General features: G+C 43.0%; 1 protein-coding gene and 2 pseudogenes across 15 annotated transcripts in view; all 3 read left to right on the forward strand.

Annotated features, from left to right (window-relative positions):
* The window catches only part of Tsen2 (tRNA splicing endonuclease subunit 2), a 31326-nt gene extending 20770 nt beyond the window's left edge, over positions 1–10556 (forward strand). For 10 of the 15 annotated variants that reach the window (XR_002392200.2, XM_004875108.4, XM_087207205.1 and 7 more), the window contains 4 exons: positions 4867–4903; positions 5449–5560; positions 6520–6609; positions 7400–10556. Coding sequence is in view for 10 of the 15 variants with exons in the window: in XM_004875108.4 (XP_004875165.1) it covers positions 4867–4903; positions 5449–5560; positions 6520–6609; positions 7400–7459 (299 nt within the window). In the remaining 5 variants the exon portion in view is untranslated. Of the gene's footprint in view, positions 1–967; positions 1143–2731; positions 2864–4866; positions 4904–5448; positions 5562–5922; positions 6012–6519; positions 6610–7399 lie in introns of those variants that run through there. The other 5 variants (XR_015449650.1, XR_002392199.2, XR_015449649.1 and 2 more) reach the window with 3 other exon arrangements.
* A 3771-nt stretch (positions 10557–14327) lies between these two features.
* On the forward strand, positions 14328–15818 carry LOC147829059 (sperm flagella and cilia-associated protein 2 pseudogene; annotated as a pseudogene).
* LOC147829060 (sperm flagella and cilia-associated protein 2 pseudogene) lies at positions 15818–17222 on the forward strand (annotated as a pseudogene).
* The last annotated feature ends 2386 nt before the right edge of the window (positions 17223–19608 follow it).

Genomic DNA, 19608 nt, shown 5'->3' on the forward strand with positions numbered 1-19608 from the left:
TGCTGCAGTCCTGAGCTCAGTCCTCGAAGCAGTGGGGTGTGATGCTGTGTGCCGGGTACTCTGCTCCTCACTCTCCTGAGAGGGAAGGGTCACTGGTCCAGGATCATTTCCAGGAGCTGCAGGAGGCCGAACCCTATAATCCTAGCACTCAGGAGGCTGAGGCAGGAAGATCTTAGGTTCGAGGCTCACTATCCTGGGCAAACAAAGCAAGACCTTGTCTCAGAAAATATTGTTGTAAAACAGGAGAAAGACAGATGATGACATGTGCGTATGGGGCACTAAGCAGGCCACACCCCTGGAACTCTGTATTTACATTCAGGCCAGAGGTGGGGAAGGATGTGGAGAAAAAGCCTGGCCTAGAAATAAACTTCCTCAGGCTAGGGTGCAAGCATTCAGGAGCCCTGGGTTCAGTCCCCAGTCCAGCAAAATGCAAATATGTAGATAAATGAGCAAGCAGTCCGTCTTGTAGGGTGACTGGAAGGACAGATGAATGGACCAATGGGTGGATGGTGGATTTTTTAAAAAGCAAAGGAGTGCTCATTTCCCTGTTCCCAGTTGAGACATAGTGCCTGCTGCTGGTCACTTCCACAATTCATATGGGACATTGCACATGGCCTGGGACAGGAAGAATGGCTTCCCACCTCCTCTGCTTCTTTCTGGACAAGCAGCCCCACTGCTTCCTAATAGCAGTATTCTAATTCTGAGGGCCAGTGTCCTCCTAGGCCCCAGCTACTCTGGAGGCCGAGGCAGAGGATCTTAAGTTTGATTTTCACCTGGCCAACTTAAGAGAGACCCTGTCTCAAAATTAAAAATAAAAAGGACTAGGTTGTACTTCAGTGGTTCAGTGCTTGCTTAGTATGTACAAGGCCCTGGTTTCCATCCCTAATACAGAAAGAAAAAAAACCAACCTCGACAGCCTAAATTAAGCCCAGATCAGGCTCTCTTAACAGTTGTTTTCTTTCTGCAGTAAGGACTCGTGATAAAGGGCCATTATGAAAGTTACACCTTATCTGGAGACTCTTCTCTTGAATAAACCTTGTCGATTTCATTGCTGGAGCAGTACTGGCAACAGTGATCTGATTGCCATTGGATTTGGGGCCACCTACATGCTCCAGTACCTCTGCCAAGACCCTGTTTCCCGAGTAAGGTCACATTTGTAGGTCCCAGGAATTAGGACATGGTCATATCTTGGATGTTTTTAATTTAAAGTGGTTCCTCTACCTGCTTATTTTTCATGACATTGACTTTTTTGGAAGCATGACATAGGATGGTCCCCATCCTGTAAGGCTGAATGTACCCTCATCAACTTTTGGCACACATAGGTGATGTGTGTACTTACTATATGTCTTAATTACTTTTCTAATTGGTGAGTTAAAATACCTGACACTCAAAGTTAAAGGAGGAAAGGTTTATTTTGGCTCACAGTTTGTAAAGGTTTCAGTCCATAGTCAGCTGGCTCCAAGACAGGGTGACATAGCAGAGGAGCATCATAGAGGAGAAACAGTCCATGGCATGGCAGGTATGAGGCAGCGGCAGCAGCAGCCTTCCTTTCCCTTTTATTCCATCCAGGCTACCTGCCTTTTGGTGGGTGTGCCACTCATACCCAGGATGGGCCTTTCCATTATACACACCCAGAACAATCCAAAACCAATTAGTGAACTAATCTAGTACCACACACCCTTAATCCACATTCACACACCAGTCACCTCTGAAAAGCCCCACCTATGACCACCTGAGGCTTTGCGGGGACATCTAGACACAACTCATAATACTGTAACTTTAGGAGGGAAGGGACGTGACATAGGGTAGTTCCACTTGGCTGATGTAACCACTGTCAGATGTCTGCCATAAAGTTATATTTTCCCCTTGGCAATTAACACATAGTCTGTAGCAGGGTGCTGTGAATAGCTGGCTCCCTGGTCATCTGATGGACATCTGAGTGAATCGTGGCATTGTTTCTCCTGGTCCCTTCACTGCCGTGTGAGCATTCAATCTGTGAGGAAGAGTTAGCTTTCTAACTGTGGTGATGGGATGGAGCCCAGGCATCACGTGTGCCACAGAAGGCTCAGCCACTGAGCTGCACTCCTAGACCCGTTCTCCCCCACCCTCAGTCCCATTCTTTCAGACCTTATTTTTATTTTTAAATTTTATTTATTTATTTATATTACGGTACTAGGGATCGAACTCAGGACCTTGTACTTGCCAGGCAGGCATGGCACCACTGAGCCACGTCCCTGGCCCTATTTTTTAAATATAAATTTTAGTGTTTTTGGAGAGTGAGGCACTGAGGATAGAACCAAACGCCCTGTCCATGCAAAGCACACCTTGTCACACTCCCAGCTCCCAGACCTCACTGGGAAATGCCCAGTATTTCTGCATTTTCTGAAGCTTTCATCTTTTAGAGGGGAGGTATTTTGGCACTTACTGTTTGCCAGGCACCGTGCCAATACTTCGGCTTTTGCACTCTCATGTTGCGTAGGAAATAGATGTGGTCACATGGTCTTGATGCTGTTGAGGGGTGACTGGGCTCTCTCAGAGGCTGAGATCATGCTCTGAACTTCCTATTTCTTTAGCGGACAGGATTGCACCCATGACCTTCACATTGAGCTACATCCCTGGCCCCCTTTTTTCTTGAGACAAGGTCTCACCAAGTTGCCCAGGTGGGGCTTGCATTTGCCATCCTCCCATCTCAGCCACTGCACCTGACTGTGTCTTCATTTTGGAATTTTAGAAGCTGAGGTGGGAAGAAATTAACAACTCAGAGCGGCAGTGATTGGGCAGGAAAGCAAACCCTGAAGTCCACCTTCGTCCTGGCCATCTCTCTCCACCACCCCGATCTCAGGAAGTTGAGAATTGTTTGCATGTACAGTATTTGCATAGTTACTAAAGCTTGTGCCCCAGTGACTGAGCTGATTTGCTGGATACTTTAAATACAACTTAAATGGGAAATACAGAAATGAAAAGGAAATATGACTGTGGGAAACACAGACTAGCAACACAAGAGGAGGTGAGGTCTTGCCAGGGTGTCTGCAAGGTGTCCCCACCCTGTTTGAGCTTCATGCTGCCTTCATCAGCCCGAGGGGCAGGTGACCCGCTATGTGACTGATCTGACCGAAAAGAAAAATTCTGTCAGTTCCTCAAGGGAAATGAAACTCTTCCTTGAATGTGCCTGCGTGAGTTTTAGCACAGGGGACAGCTGAGAGCTGACGGATAGACCTGTGCGGCGGTGACAGTGATTCCCATGGCCAGAGTCACTTGTTAACACCAGGGTTCAGGGCTCAGGAGTGGTGGGCATCAACTCCAAACTGTGCTTCAGGACCACAGGCCACTTCCCGTGGCTCCTGGTCTCTAGCATGCAGCTTCCAAGGTCACCTTCACGATGGGCCAGCGCAGTACCCATCCACCACCCTGCCTGGCTGCTTGGGAGTCAGAATTGTGGCCTGGCCAAGCTCCCGGGAGGAAGGAGAAGGGGGTTTGGTGAGCAGCTGGCTGGTGTGTCAGTCAGTGCTCACTAGAGGAACAGATGTAAAGCAAGATATGTAAATATATCAGCATTTACAGGGTGGACTTACAGTGGCCGCCACAGAGTCAGGTGTGGAAGAGTGCAGAAGGGCTCTTAGTGCTGGAGAGCTGAGGGATCCCGCCAGAGATGGGAGATTGGAGCTCACTGCAGAGTCCCGTGAGAGTCGGTATCAGGAGGCCCAAGGGACTAAGCTGGAAGCCAGGAGATGACATCCAAGGCAAAGACAGAGACTGGAGCTCCTCCAAGAAACAGCAGCTGAGCCTTCCTTCTTCCCCTTTTATTCCATTCAGGCTGTAACCCTACTGGCTGGAGCCATTCGCACCCAGGGTGGGTCTTGAGCCACTCCCAGAACCGTGCTAATCCAGTCAGCTGGGCTTTCTTACTCAAGTTGACATGACAGTAACTGTCAGAGTGATCTCTGCCCCAGGGCAGAGGATACCCTGCAAAAGCCCCAGCCCCAACCCCCTTACTGAGCACCTCTTGACCCCTAAGGACTAAATTGACCCCACCCCACCTCTGCCCGTACCCCAAGAGCAGGACACATGCACTCCTGGCTGGAGGAGTAGTTATAATGGCTTTTGTTTATTTTTTTGTGACAGGGTCTCACTATGTAGTTCAGGCTGGCCTCGAACTCACAGTGATCCTCTTGCTTTAGCCACTTGAGTGCTGGAATTACAGGTGTGGATCACCACATCTGGTGGGTTTTTTTTTTTTAATACCACTTGACTTTGAATTTCTTAAACCTATTCATGAGACTGAACTTCTTAGAATAGGCTTTCCTCTAACCTCTGGCCCTGACACTTGGCCAGGGTAACTTCTCAGACGCTCTGAAGTTGCTTGATTTGAAATGAACAACAAATGTTGTGAGACAGTGTGAGTATTACAGTCTTGATGAAATCTCACGCTCTTACCCTGGGTGGGGTAAGAGGCAGGCAGGAGTCACCTGCTGGGATTGGTCTCCCACACTAGACTTAAAAAAAAAAATCACTGGGGCCAGGATTTAGCTCTGTGGTGCCACCACCTGCCTCGCAAGTGCAAGGTCCCAAATTCAATCCCTGGTACGCCCCCCCCCCCAAAAAAAGCGGAAAAAAAATCACTGTACTTGACCTTTGAGATTGGTGTGGGGAGGGAGGGGTGAGGGTCTTGGCAGCAAATTTTCTTTATTAATTATACTTCGTTGCAGTGAGGGAGTAATGCACATTTTTAAATAGACCACAAGGTATATTGCCAAGCTCACATGCAGATAATTGGATGATCGAGTCCCTTTAGAGAAGGAAAAAAAGTCATGTTGTAAAGTGCGCTTTTGATCTGAGTGTTTATACATTGTCTTTTCTTCTTTGCAGTGCTATATCGGAAAGGCCCTCCCTTCTACCATGCAAGGTTTGGAGCAATTATTAAATAAAATAATAGATTAAAGGGTACAAGGAAGTTTCTGGCTTCCAGTTCTGTTTTCAGCACCATAGAGACAGTTGAAAGCTGTGTTCCTCCTGGCCCTGATGGAAATCAATATTAAATGTCCATGCTCAGCTCAGGGTGGAGCGCATAGCTGTGAAGCCCCAGGTTCCATCCCAGCACCACAAAAATAGGAAGAAAAGTCCATGCCTCGAACTCACACTGTTACCATCTAGAGAGAATAATGTGTAGGTGATGGCAGGGTGTGTTTTTGTGTTAAACATCGAGTCACTGTGTGCAGTGATTGTTCATCTTAACATCAGTGAGTATTAGCATCTCAAAAGTTGAGTGAATTTATAGCTTTCATAGTGGGAAAAGCATTTCTGTTCTTTTCCTGTGAGTGTAAAATCAGCCTAAAGATTGTTCTTTACCATGGCTTTTCATTAGTGTTTTCTCAGCTGCAGCATGGGGCATTAGGATCCGATGTGGATTCACTCCCCACCTTGTGCTCAAAGCTGGTCGGTATTTTGCAGCTATTCTGTCATCGTGGAGCTCGTGGATGAGCGCTTCACGGGCCCCCTCCGCAGACCTTTCACTTGGAAGTCACTGGCCACCCTCAGCAGAGTTTCTGGCAATGTCTCCAAGGTAACCCACAGCAGCCTGGCATTCTAGTGCCACAGAAACAGCATGGTTTTTTTTTTTTATGTAGTAGAATCCAAAAAGTCACTGTTAGAAACTTCATGATGTTTCTGCCAGTGAAATGCTGCAAGATTCAGGTCTTTTGCACCCCTCCTTTACTGAGCCGGAAGCTGACCTCTTGTCCTGTTCCACTTTGGTGTCCGTGCACTCTCACCTACAGGGGCGTGGCCCCAGGTCCTATGGCATCTAACATGTGTCAGCTTCCTTCCAAGCTGTCACTGTTCACGGGCTGCTTCCTCTTACAGTTGTGTTGCCACTCACACATTCACAAAGGAACAAAAACATTGGTGGCACAATTTTTTTCTCAGTTTCCAGATCCCTTGAAAGATAAAGGAAGGGATTTGAATGAGCTGCTCAACACCTGGCCACCCTGTCATCTCATCCTAAGAGACACCAGGTGACTAATGCCAGGCCATGGCCCATCTGGGCTCCAGTTGTCTTTCAGCAAAGACAGGAGGGAAGTTTCATACTACACTAGGGCAGTCAGTCACCAACTCCAGCTTTGGGCTGGGGATGTCACTCAGGGCAAGAGCACCTGCTTGGCCTTCACCAGGTCCATCCCTAGTGCCCCTTCACCCCCAGTGTTTGCTGACTGACAGCCCATGGGCACCTGCCCCTGCTTTGTCTCACTGGGAGTGTGGGTGGGTACAAAACTGAGGCGTGCCGTGCAGTAGAGGTCTGTACTGTTTATAGTCAGCATATGCCTCACCGCGTCTTCAGCCCTGGCAGTGATCACTGACTGGCAGCTCCTTATCGATCAAGCCAAGCACTGGTTCCAAGTTCCCAGGGGAAACCTGCATCTCCAGGTCACAGCAGGAGGCAGTGGGGCTGGGTGGGTCCCTGGCTCACCACCTGTGTTCTGCTGTCACCATAGCATATGGAAATGGCCTTTTCCTTCCCAACAGGAACTTATGCTGTGCTACTTGATTAAACCCTCCACCATGACAGATGAAGACATGAAGTCCCCAGAATGTCTGAGGAGAATCAAGGTCCAGGTGAGTCCCTAGTGGGTACACTTATGTGTCCCAAAGGCCTGAGTCCTCTGTGTCCTCTGGAACATGTGGTGCAGTCACATCTTGGCCTTTTGGCTAAGATCAAGCATAGTATCTGGAACATGTGGTGCCACAAAGTACAAAGGTCTTTTCCGGTGACAAGTGTTCTCTTGGGTCCTCCCCGGCTTGAACACTCTTTTTCTGGTGCTGCGAATGGAAGCCAGGGCCTCCCCCAGGCTGAGCCAATGCATGGCTGAGGCCAGTTCAGTCTTCAGAAGCTTTGCATGCCAGTCATCCCAGCCACTGGGAGGCTGAGGAAGGAGGATCATGAGTTTGAAGCCAGCTGAGTGAGACCTGGGCTCAAAATTAACCCATTTATACGAAGATTGAAATTTTTTGAATTTTTGCATGAGATTTGTATATATTACCTAGAAAAATTTCAAGGAACAAGAATGTGAAGAGAACACATTTCATTATGTTCCATTGTCATGGGTATTCCAGAAATGGATCACTAAGCACTGAAGGGTTAAAAGGTCTGGGATGCAATAAAAGGTTCAGTGCAAGGTTCGGGTTCAGCCTCAGCCTCCTCCAAAGCACAGCTGTGCACAGTGATGGCGGATGCGGTTTGCACGGGAGGGGTCCCCTGTCCCGGGGCTGGCTGATCCAGGAATGGCAGCGGTGCCAGCTCACTGCACCGACAGCTGTTTGTGAAGCAGAGCTGTGGAGCCAATGCTTGGCACATTCTTCCGCTTCTGTGTTGGGCACGCAGTCACCTCTGTTTGCTCATTTGCAGGAGGTGATTCTCAGTCGGTGGGTGTCTTCCCGAGAGAGAAGTGACCAAGACGAGCTATAGCGACCCAGCCTCGGCCCTCCCGTTCCACCAAGAGCCAGGTTCAGGGCGAGGTAGAAAGCCATTCCACTGCGATCACCCATTCATTGTTTGAAAGGGGACAGTGATCTCAGCACCAGCAAACTGGTCATATTGTAAAAGATAAAGTTACAGCAGTCAGAGGTGGAACTCAAGAATGTGAACTTAGCTTGCACAAGGCCCTGGGCTCTGTCCCCAACACGGAAACAATAAAAGATGAGATTACACAGAAGAGGAAAGAGAGGCCTGTGCTGGGACTACAGATTCTATCCTCGAGCCAGCCACAGACCTCCGACTGAGCCCGAGCTTTCTGCCCCTGTCCTCACCCAGGCATCAGAGGTGACCACCTGACTGCACAGAGGACTCCCCTTCAATGAAGGGGGTCTGCTCTCAAGTTTACCTGGAGATGGGACAGCACTGTACCGTTTATAAAACACCTTTGTACGTAGGTATCTCTTGCTGCCCACATCTAATCTATTCCATAGAGGGCATCAGAGGACAGATTCAGGGACCACCAGACCCCGTGTTCCCATTACTTCAAATGGAAAATACACCAGCATGTCTCAGCTTTTTCAAGGACTTCAACCACTGAGGCATACACAGAGTTATATTGTGTCAGAGGCAGCTTCAATCTGTGACTGCTTTATCGCGAGAGCAAATATCCTTGATGTATTAACAGTGAATTTGATGGGTGTGGACCCTAAATTCAGGGTGCTGGAATTCACATCTCTGATCTGCCATGTACAAGTGTGGTCTGGGAAGCCTGCAGTACAGCTCATCATCTCATCCGGAAACTGCACAGTCACATTTCTGGTGCTAGAGACATCATGTGAAAAAAATGATAAATGGATGCAAACTGAACATGGAAGTGTCTTTGGGACATAGTGTGTCTACAGAAATGATGGCTGTTATTTTCATTATTTTGCAGTTCCTCATGCATGTGACTTGGGACACCTAATGCAGTTCTCTTAATAATTTATCAACTCTGTCCCTACCCAAGGAGAAAAGATATAAAAATTACCAAAATGTGGCATATATTTGCGATCTGTGTTGAAAGAACTCATGGGATGTTAGGTCTCTTCCTTAACATGCCCAAGGCAGCGATATGCATCACTGAGTCTTAGTTTAGTCACGTCAGGGTAACCAGCCTTTCTGAGCACAGTTCATTATCAATTAGCAGAGACATAGTGTTAAAAATTGGTTTTTTTTTTTCCTTCAGGCTCTGAACTTCCTATTTATTTATTTAGCAGCACTGGGGCTTGAACCCAGGGCCTTCCCACTGAGCTACGTCCGCAGCCCTTCTTTCTTGTTTTAAGACAAAGTCTCACCAGGTTGCCCAGACTGGGCTTAAATTTGCAATGCTCCTGCCTCAGCCACCGCACCTGATGGTGTCTTCATTTTAGAATTTTGGAAGCTAAAGTGGGAAGAAGTTAACAACTTGGGAGTGGCAGAGACTGGGCAGGAAAGCAAACCATCTCCCTCCACCACCCCGATCTCAGGAAGTTGAGGGTGCTGTACAGAACCATTGTTAAAATAGAGTCAAGGTGATTCCATTTTAAGGCTTTTGTTTCAGGTTTTATTTAAAGACCCCAACTTTCCAGCTTTCATCTATCTTCCAATGAAGAAATATTTCTCTAGATTTACAAGTTCTAATCATAAAAATTGTACTACAAATTTCCTGATCTTTCTGTATAAAATGCACACATTTTCATTAATTCCAGCCTTATAAATATGAGGTACATTGTAAAATATTTCTAGTCACTTTCAAAAAATTACACATATGAAAATTAAGGGTAAGGGGATGAATTTCTGCTTGACCCTTTAGACCATGTAGGTCCCTAATGTAAGCCATGAAGGAAAGGCAGCAGCATTAAAGACTCAGATACAAGTGGCAACCATTTAAAAATTCAGCCGTGGTAGATACTTGGTCAAAGTATGAGAGAATGCGGATTACCTAAATAGAAGATTGTATGGCACTATCAGAAATAAACCTTTTTGTAAAATAAATTTTATTGGTACATGTTTGACATAATGAGACATAATGATCACATTCACCATAGGGAATTTGTTCCTGTACATAATATATCTTAATTCTCCTTTTTCCCATTCCCCTCCCTTCTCATCAACCTTTTTTCCCCTCTCCCCTTAGAAAACTGTGTTTCTATTGTTTTCCTTCCATTCTTTTTTATTTTAATTTCTAGTTTTAATCTCATTTTTTTAAATCTCTAGTCCCTCCTTTCCCTTTCTCCTCCCACCTCCCTTGTTCCACTTGAACATTTTCTTGCTACTTTCCAATGTCTTTTATCCATTTTGATCCTTATTTACCCTCTGGGCTTTTCACACAAGAGAAAGAGTGCGCTATTTAAACTTGTGGCTCTGATTTCACTTAAAATTATGTTCTCAAGGTGCATCCATTTTCCTAAAAGTGTCTCAAGTTTATCTTTCTTTATGGCTGAGTAGTACTCCATTGTATATAAAAACATCTTCTTTATCCATTCACCTGTTGATGGGCATCTGGGCTATTTCCAAGATTTAGCTATTACAAATTCTGCTACTATAAATATGGGTGCGCATATATCACTATGTTATGATGCTTTTAAATTTTTCAGGAAGATACCTAGAAGGGGAACAGCTGGGTCAAATGGAACCTCTAGTTTTAGTTTTTTGAGGAATCTCCATACTGATTTACACATTGGTTATACCAGTATACACTCCTGCCTACAGTGAAGAAGGGTTCCTTTTTCCCCACAGCCTCAGTAGCATTTGTTATTGCTTAATTTCTTGATGATAACTATTTCTAGAGTGAGATGGAATCTCAGTGTTGCTTTAATTTGCATTTCTCAAATTACTTCTTCATCTGAGAAATGTCTATTCATTTCAGATGCCCATTTTTGGATTGTGTCTTTAAATTAGGGGGGAGTCTGATTTTTTTTGAGTTCTTGATACATTCTAGATATTAGTCCTTTGTCTGAGAAACACCTGGTAAAATATTTTTCCTGTTCTGTGGGTTGTCTGTTCACTCTGTTGGTGGTTTCTTTTGCTGTGTAAAAGCTTTTTAATAAAATGAGACCCCAGTTGTTGATTCTTTGTGATATTTCCTGTGTAATGGGGGTTTTGTTCATAAAGTCTATGCCTATGTCCTCAAAGAGTTTTACCTATTCTTATTTTCCATCAGATCAAGTGTTCTTGTTTTAGATCACTGATCCATTTCTATTTTAGTTTAGTCACGGTGAGAGACATGGATCTAGATTGAATCTTTGACATGTGGAAAGCCAGTTTTCCTAGTACCATTTTTTAAAGAGGCTGTCTTTCTTCCTGTGAAAGTGTTTGGCCGCTTTGTCAAAGATCAGTTAGCTGAGTATGTTTAAAGTTGTTTCTGCATCTTCAATTCTGTTCCACTGATCCTCCTGTCCTTTTTTTTTTTTTCCCCAGTACCATGTTGTTTTTATCATGGTAGTTTTGTAGTATAATTTCAAGCCAGGAATTGTGATGCCCTCTGCCTTGCCTTGGTTGCACAGAATTAGTTTTGCTATTCTAGGTCTCTTCTGATCCCAAATGAATTTTAGGATTGCTTTCTCTAATTCTGTGAGATATGCTATTGGTATTTTGGCTGCGATGGCATTAAATTTGTATAACAGTTTTGGAAGTATGGCCATTTTCACTGTGTTGGTTCTTCCTACCCAAGAACAAGGGATATCTTTCTGTTTTCTGATATCCTCTTCGATCTCCTTTTCAGAGTACTGTTTTCATTGTAAAAGTCTTTCACTTCCTCATTACATTGATTGCCTGAGTACTTGTTTTTTTTATTTTTATTTTTTGATGCTATTGTGAAAGATGTTATTTCTCTTATTTCTCTCTCAGTGAGTTTGTTATTTGTGTACAGGAATGAGATTGATTTTTGAGTGTTGACTTTGTATCCAGCTATGCTACCAAATTTGGCTATTAAATATACAAGTCTTTGGTGGAGTTTTTGGGGTCTTCTATGTAGAGTATCATGTCATCCACAAATAATGATAATTTAACTTCCTCCTTTCCTATCCTTATTCCTTTTATTTCTCTTATATAATTGCTCTGGCTAATGTTTCTAGAACTATATTGAATAGGAGTGGTGATAGTGGACATCCTTATCTTGTTCTTGATTTTAGAGTGAAAGCTTTAAGTTTTTGACCATTTAGTATAATGTTGGCTGTTGGTTTGACACAGATTGATACTGTCCCAATTTTTTGTAGGGTTTTTTTTATCATGAATGGGTGTTGGACTTTGTCAAATGCCTTTTCTGCGTCTATTGAGATGATCATGTGGTTTTTGTCCTTGCCTCTGTTAATATAGTATATTACATTTGTTGATTTGCATTTGTTGAACCACCCCTGCATCCGTGCGATGAATCCTACCTGGTCATAATGTATGATCTTCTTGATGATTTGCTGTATTCTGTTTGCCAGTATCTTATTGAGGATGTTTGCATCTCTGTTCATTAGGGAGATTGGCCTATAGTGCTCATGTTTTGGTTGGATCCTTCTCTGGTTTTAGTATGAGGGTAATGCTTGCTTCCAGGAATGAGTTTGGGGCTATTGCTTCCCTTTCAATTTCATTAGAGTTCAAGGCTTAATGGCCTTGGATTAGATCTTCTCTAAAATTCTTGTAGAATTCAGCAGAGAATTTGTGAGGACCCAGGCTTTGTTAGTAGGTTTTTAATTACTTCTTCAATTTCACTGACTGATACTGGGTTATTTAGAATTTTTATATCTTCTTGATTCAGAAATTTGTGGTAGTGTCTAATTCACACTGTGTCTCTGCTGTCACTGGTAGACAACAGAGCTCCGATTCATGCTGGCTGATCCCAGCACTACCTATTCTGGTACTTGCAATTCCACAGAAGTTCACACTAATCCTGGCCTCTGGTTGGATTGGGGCCTGAGTTGTTCAGCCTACAACACTGAGTGTCTCTTGCTGGCTTGATGTTGGTTCTCTGAAGTTGGACATCTCCTGCATTTGTCCGTCACCCAGTCACTGAGATTTCAACACTGGGAACCCTGAATGAAGCCAACACCCAGCTGCTCCACGTCCCAGGCTCAGTTGTCCCCTCCCTAAAATGGCAGGTGGCCAAGCACCCTTTTCAGGGGATATGGTAGTCACTTGCCTGGAGTCACACACCAGCTGTTGTAGCACACGGTCACTGTTACACTGGTGTGTTTCTCCCTGGAGGCCTCTTGAGTCACCACCTTTCACTTTGTCTATAAATTCAATACTCCTCTCATGCTGGGAGAGAGGGTGCAGATTGCCCCTTCCTTTTTCTGTGTTGTGATCTATCTATTTTCTCTGTGGGCTCCAATTTTCTCTCAGACCCTTCCTGGGTCCTGAGGATCCACCTTCCTCCTTTTCTTCCTTAAGTGGTTGTTTTCCATTGTCTGGATTTTGAATCAGAAAGGTTGATTTGTTGCTGTTTACCACTCCACCATCTTCCTGGAAGTAGAAATGCTAAATGTTTTCCAAAATATCGATCAAGTATATTAACATATTTCTCCATCCACACATTCAGAAATTCTAGGCTTGCTTGCACAATAAATTCAGGGGAAAAAAAATAGAAAGGTGCTTATCAAAACTCCAAAACTCAATGAAAATGAGAAATATTTACAGAGACTATTGATATTTTAATTTCTGAGAAAGAGTAACCTTATCTCAAAAAACCAAAAGAAAACTAAATTGGAGAAGATTATCTGAATATGTAGAAAATATAAAAACTAGATTTGATGATGTAATATGCTATAAATTCTTTAAATTCTTTCTTAATACCACTATATTTATAATACCACTGAAGCAACAATAAATGTGACAAAAATCTTCTACAATACATTCTGAAAAACAAAGGACAGCACTCTATTTTTCAAATCTCAAAAAAAGTAAAGAAAAGTTTCCCTTTCCCTTTTTTCCGACACACTGTAGAGTTCCAGTTATTTAGGTCTAAATGCAAGAAATATCAAGAAATACTTGTGCTTCATTCTAAAGTGAGGTTGGATATGATTGGCAGTACAAATCAAGAGGAACCGATGGTTGATCACAGACTTGTGGTAAATTGTACAGTTTCTGGGAGAAGTAAACTTGATTTTCTACATGAAAAAATTTCAAAGGTGCACTCCAAGCAGATAGAAGGCAAACATATGAAATAAGAAAATGTAAAGTATGAAAGAAATATAAGAAAACTACTTTCTCATGTGGTAAGAGTGGAAAAACATTCAGATATAAGTTTTTCAAGGCACAAATGTTAAGGTGATTATAAAAAGATACAAAAAGAGTAACAGGATTTCTGTACAGCAAAGAATATCCTTGACAAAATTAATACAAGAATTAAAATTAGAGAAGGTATTTTCAATCTGTACAAGTGATAACTGGAAAAGAAAAAAATTATTAAAGACTATCCTCAACACAAATATGAACACATAATATAGGCAAATAAACCACAGAAGGGCTTCTAGAGAGAAGAGGGGAAAAAGTTCTAAAAGACAGGAAGCTCCCTGGATCTCTGGCTCTCTGCCTCCCTCTCAGGGCCTGGAGAGAGGGAGAGAGAATCGAACTCAGGACCTTGTGCTTAACAGGCAGGCACCTGCTCCACTCAGCTACATCTCAGGTCTCGTTCTCACTCTCTCCTATGAGCTGCATCCCCAGTCTCTCTCACTCTCTCACTTGATTAATATCAGTTGAAGGGTTGTGGCTTGAGCTCATGCCAGAAGATTGGTATGAAGTGCAGAGCTTCACTTGAGAATTTTCAGACAGCAGGATTTCAAAAGCCACACTTCATAATCATTACTGCTTGGAGCCAACACTTCACCTTCTGAGGGTGCAGTTTGATAAGAACATGGCCCTAAGCATCATCATAGAAAAGCCTGGAGCAGCAACAAAACTCCTATATCATGTGTACATTGCTCTTCAGAAAAAGAAGAAAAATGGGCTGACCAGAGTACAAGTACCAACCACATAGATTCTGGCAAGCTTAAAATTTCAAAACATGAAAAGTGAGGCTTCCTGAGAGCAACACTTCAACAGAAGATGACAAAATGAAACCATGGTTCAAATCCAAGCAGCTGTTATATAGATTCCTAAACCTGCATCCAGTCGCACTCTGAAAGAACTTGAGGCCCCCCAAAATGATGAAAAACTAACAGGAGGCAGCCGGGGTCACTCCTGATGAGATCATGAAGTTCAAAGCAATAAATAGGCTCTCCAGGCACACAAAAGTACATCCAAGCCTGGTTTAGATACAGCAGACCATACAACTACCAACTTACTAATCACTTACTCAACACTTACTAAACACTTACTCAGATGATGACTACATTAAAAAAAAATCCAGAAGTGCCTAGAAGAAGATGCTTTAGCATGAGAGCAGAGGGAGAAAAGATGGCAGATGTTAATGGACCAGTTCATCGCCCACGAAGCACAGGAGGAGGCTCACCATGAGGAGCAGCTGATACCCGGGCTCACGCGACAGTGCCAACAGGAACACAGGGCTGCTGTGCAGCTCATGCGCATGAAAAGGAGGTTTTGTGGCAAAACAGAATTTTCAGAGAAAATATGAGGAAAGATGACTTAAAGATTTACAGGATGCTCTTGATGGAGAAGCGGCTTTGGCAAAACAAGCCAAGATGATTTTGAAAAACAAATCCTCAGAGAGAGAAAGAAGTTCATGAACAGACTGCTGTGGAAAGAGTTCAGGCTCATTCTGGAAAGCATCATAAAATATGCAGAGAAAAGTTTGGATCAAATACTTGATTTGTCCACTAAAGTGACAGGTTATCGAATGTTGACAAATAATCCGATTCCACTTAAGATGATGTGTGATTGGAAAGAATTGTTTTTTCATGGAAAGCCCATATATGAACAAACCTCTATTAAGCATATGCCTGCTAATCCCTCTGACACAACTTAGAGAACTGGATAAAAGAGACTTGCTAGATAGCAAAGATTATGAAGAATAAAAGTACATGGTTGGAGAGTAGGCTGTACCAGAAGGAATGATGGATAATTTACCACCCTCCAACAATTCCATACTGAGCCATGCGCTTCACTGACTCATTGAAAAATTTCTTCCTCCTCCTCCTCAAATTGAGCCAACAGAGCTTGAACTGCCTTCACTTGCTATTAAAGCATGTCTACTGGGGAAAACACTTAGTGGGGAAACTATGACTTAAAGACTCTACAAAGAGAGTTTCCTATTCAAGAACTTTGTATGGGCACTCTTGTCCAAGAACCTATCCGAGGATTTTCTGACAATGAAAAGGTCAGTGAGGACCTACCAATTCAGACAGAAGGGGGAGAGGTTCCATCAGATCTGCAGGAGGGCAATAAGGAAAGCAGGACTCACACAATGTATCTTCAGATGGTCTGGTTTCAGGAGAACCATTACCAGAAACAGAAGGTGAAGCTACATCTAGTACACGTACTATAGAACACCAGCAACGAAGAAGTCAAGTCAAATGATAGCGATCATTTCTCTAATCTCACTGTATGTGCTCAGCTTGGTGCAAAATCACAATTGTTGAAGAAAGAAAACAGCATTCCAGACACATTATTAGTTAGCATCATAGTAAATGCTGTTAATGAGATGCCTGTGAATCAAGGGTGGATCCTTGATGGTTTTCCAATGACATTAAACCAAGCACAGCTTCTACAGGAAGCTCTCACCCACTGCAATAGAAACCTCATAGAAATGGAGGCAAAGAAAACACAAATATCCACACTGGCTGTGGATCCTACAGCTTCAAAAGAAGTACCTCTTTCCTCTTCTGCATCTGATTTTGTCATATTGCTAAATATGTCAGATATTTTCTTGCTGAGTCACATGAATGATATCATAGCTGAAGAATTTTCACATGAAATGGCTCATAAAGATATTGGTCAACATGGTGCTGCTGAACACCAAATATTCTTTCTTCCCAGGTCTTGGAAATTATGCTGCTAGGTATTTTGGAGCTGGGAAAAGGAAACAGCCATCTTCAGCAGTTTTTAAAAAAATATTTAATGTAGCTGAAACCTCATGATCCTGTGCTCTCATTTGACATTTCCTCACTGGTGATGCACATGCCTAAGAGCTGTTAATTTGTACTTGTGCAAGTGAACTTTGAATTGGAAGTCTCCCTGAGAAAATCCTGGTACACACTTTGCAGTAGTGTCAGTTTACACTCTGTGGCTTGGTGTTTTCTCCCTGAGCTTCATTTCCTTCCAAATCATCTAATATTAGTACTTTAAATTTCTCAACTTAATAGAATCCCTCATATCATTAATAGTTCTGCTATGCAGATGAAAGTAGCAAAAATATGTGGAGCTAAAATATCACTTCCCTGATAATATGTATAGGAATTAGTAGTGTATAAAATTATTGCACCCTAATAAATGTAGCTTGAGTCCTGATATAGGTAGTCAGAGCAAGTCATTTAATTCAGGAAATAAACAGAAGCCTAAAATTAATCGACAGTTTTTATGAAAGAAAATCACCCCATTTCATGATCTCAAAATTAAAAGACTAAATACCCTAAGGAGAAAATATCCTCACTGCACTGAAGAGAACACAGTCCTCGGGGCAGAGCCGACAACGAGAGCCAGATGGCCCTCTGAGGGACCGGAAGCCTCGCTCATCAGCCCAGTGTGGCCCTTCAGTGCCCTCCCAGGACCCTGCGGCCCACTGATTCACCGCTGTGGAGAATGGAGTCACTCACCCAGACAGACGTGCTGGAAGTTCCGTGCACCAGAGGTGACCCAACTTGTTCTGTAAGAAACAGTGTCTCTAGGTCCTCTTCAGGGCCACAATTTCTGTGTCTTTAGGAAGGTGCCAAGGTCTCACTGGGGAGCCGAGCATTGTGGTGGCCCCAGCGCAACACTTCATTTAATTTTACTTTCTTCTCCCCTGCATAATAGGAACTGGGGACAGCTGTGCTTGAAACTTCTCTAAATTCCCTTGACACATCTGTGAGGGATTCGGAGGTTGCATAATGCAGACAACACTAAACTGTGTCATTTTAATGCTTTCATCAAATTCACCCAATCCCGTTCCATGCTTTGCCACACCCCTGCTCTACGGCAAGATTCCCAAGGCTCTCAGGAGTTGCCAGTGCCTCTCCCTATAGCAGGGATGGCAGTCCGTGTAGAGATTTCAGTGATGATAAACAGCCAGCTGTGACACGCATGCCGTACATTCGCCATCACTTCCTTACAATGTGTGGCCACCACCCTCGTCCCTGGGTCCATTCCCACCTAGATTACCTGGTTTCCAGGTAGTATGGTTCTGTGTTTCATGATTTCCAAACAGTTTCATATCTCAAGCTCCGAATAAATTTTAGAAGTGAATTTTAAGAGAAATGAAGTGAAAAATGGTAAAATAGAGGCAGATCTGGAGGTGAGTTTGAGGTGGTCACAGGTAGGTTGAATGTGATTAAAGTTGAGACAGAGCCCAAGGCAGACTTCCCTCTGTGAGGCAGCTGAAAGATCGGCCCTCATCCTCACTAGTGGAGGTCTGGAGAGGCCTGCACTCTCTCTGAAAGAAGCAGTAGAAGGTTAGGTTAATTCTCTGGTGTGTATGCAAATTTATGTAAAAGATACAGAGGCCTGTGATAAATTGAGACCATATCACCAGCAGTCAAAAGAAAACATGAACATTTTAGGTAGACTCACTGGTATTTCAGACAATAAGGTTAGAAGACACTACATCTAAGCAACTTATAACCAAGACAGTAAAAGTTATTGTTAAAAATGGCACAGTAGACACTACCTGGACACAGGCTTTATGTGAGAAAAAAGGCTGGATTTATTCTGTCTGAATGCAAGCTGAAATTGTGAATGATATCAGCAGTTGGCTGGGAGAGAAAGTAAGTTTTTATAGGTTTTGAGGATGGGGCTATAATCCTATGGAATCTGGTGTGGAAGGTTTATGATTGAGGGTTCAAAGACAGTCAACACAGGTGTGCAAACAATACTGGACTCTTCTGCACCAAGAAGGTTGTATATTCCATTTTAAATTTTCTTTATGGCCAGCTGTTCTGTTTACTGAGAATAGCATGGCCTTTTTGTTCTTTGTTGAGTGTTGCATGTTTGCTGAGATCTCACTTGGGTCAGGCATGATAATTAGAACAGATAAAATGGATGAAAACTTCAGTTATTTACATAGATAAGTAGAAACTTAAAAGGAACCAACTAGAAATACTGAACAGAAAATCTAACATCCATAATGTATAATTTCACATGGACAGCCCTAGTAAGATTGGAAACAGAAGAAGCAAGCTATAACAAACTTATATTGTTGTGTTCTTTTTGTTTTGTTTTGTTTTTTGGTACAGGGGATCGAACTTGGGTCCTTGCGCTTGTGAGGCAGGCGGTGGAACCACTGAGCTAAATCCTCTGCCCCTTATAACAAACATAAACAAATTAATAGAAGTCTAAACTCAAGCTAAAATGAAAAGATTAAAGGTTTAAAACAAGAAATTAGCACAAGCATTTGAATAAGCCTTCTGATTTATTGTTATTCTGATATATATTCTGATATATTATATATATATTCTGATATATTGTACATTAGAATGAATATACAATGAATATACAAATACAATTCTGATATATCAGAAACATTGAGGAAGATAGGAGAAGTAACAGCCTTATTGTTTCTAATGGTAATATAGTACATCATCCAGAAATTTGAAGAAACTGTGAAACAAAACTCATGACATCTAGAAATATTGCAGGGAAGTTGCTGAAAATGAGAAAATCTGAATAAGAGTTACCTTAATGGAGTCGTGTTGTCATAGATGCAAAATGAGACAATAAAAGTACGTTATTGTCAGACAATGCAATCCAGAAGAAAATAGAGCTGTATCTTAAAAGTCAAAACAAAAATCTTTTATTCCCTAGATGTACACATCCAGTACAGGTAATTTTTGATGGTAAAAGTGAAACATTTTTCAGATATATGAAGGCCGGGAGTATTGCTCACCATCAGATACAAAATAAACCAGGGAAGGTTCTTAAGGATTCAGATAATTGAAAATTGAGGGAAACATGTGGGGGCTGGGGTGCAGCTGCCACCCCTGGGCTCTGCTCCGGTCCCGCATCCTTGTCCAGCGTCGTCCTGCTGGCCACGCCCTGCACGGACT

Source organism: Heterocephalus glaber, unplaced genomic scaffold, assembly GCF_053883595.1.
Source record: "Heterocephalus glaber isolate CG9 unplaced genomic scaffold, H.glaber_assembly_v1.0 deba00000768, whole genome shotgun sequence".
Classification (NCBI taxonomy): Eukaryota; Metazoa; Chordata; class Mammalia; order Rodentia; family Bathyergidae; genus Heterocephalus; species Heterocephalus glaber.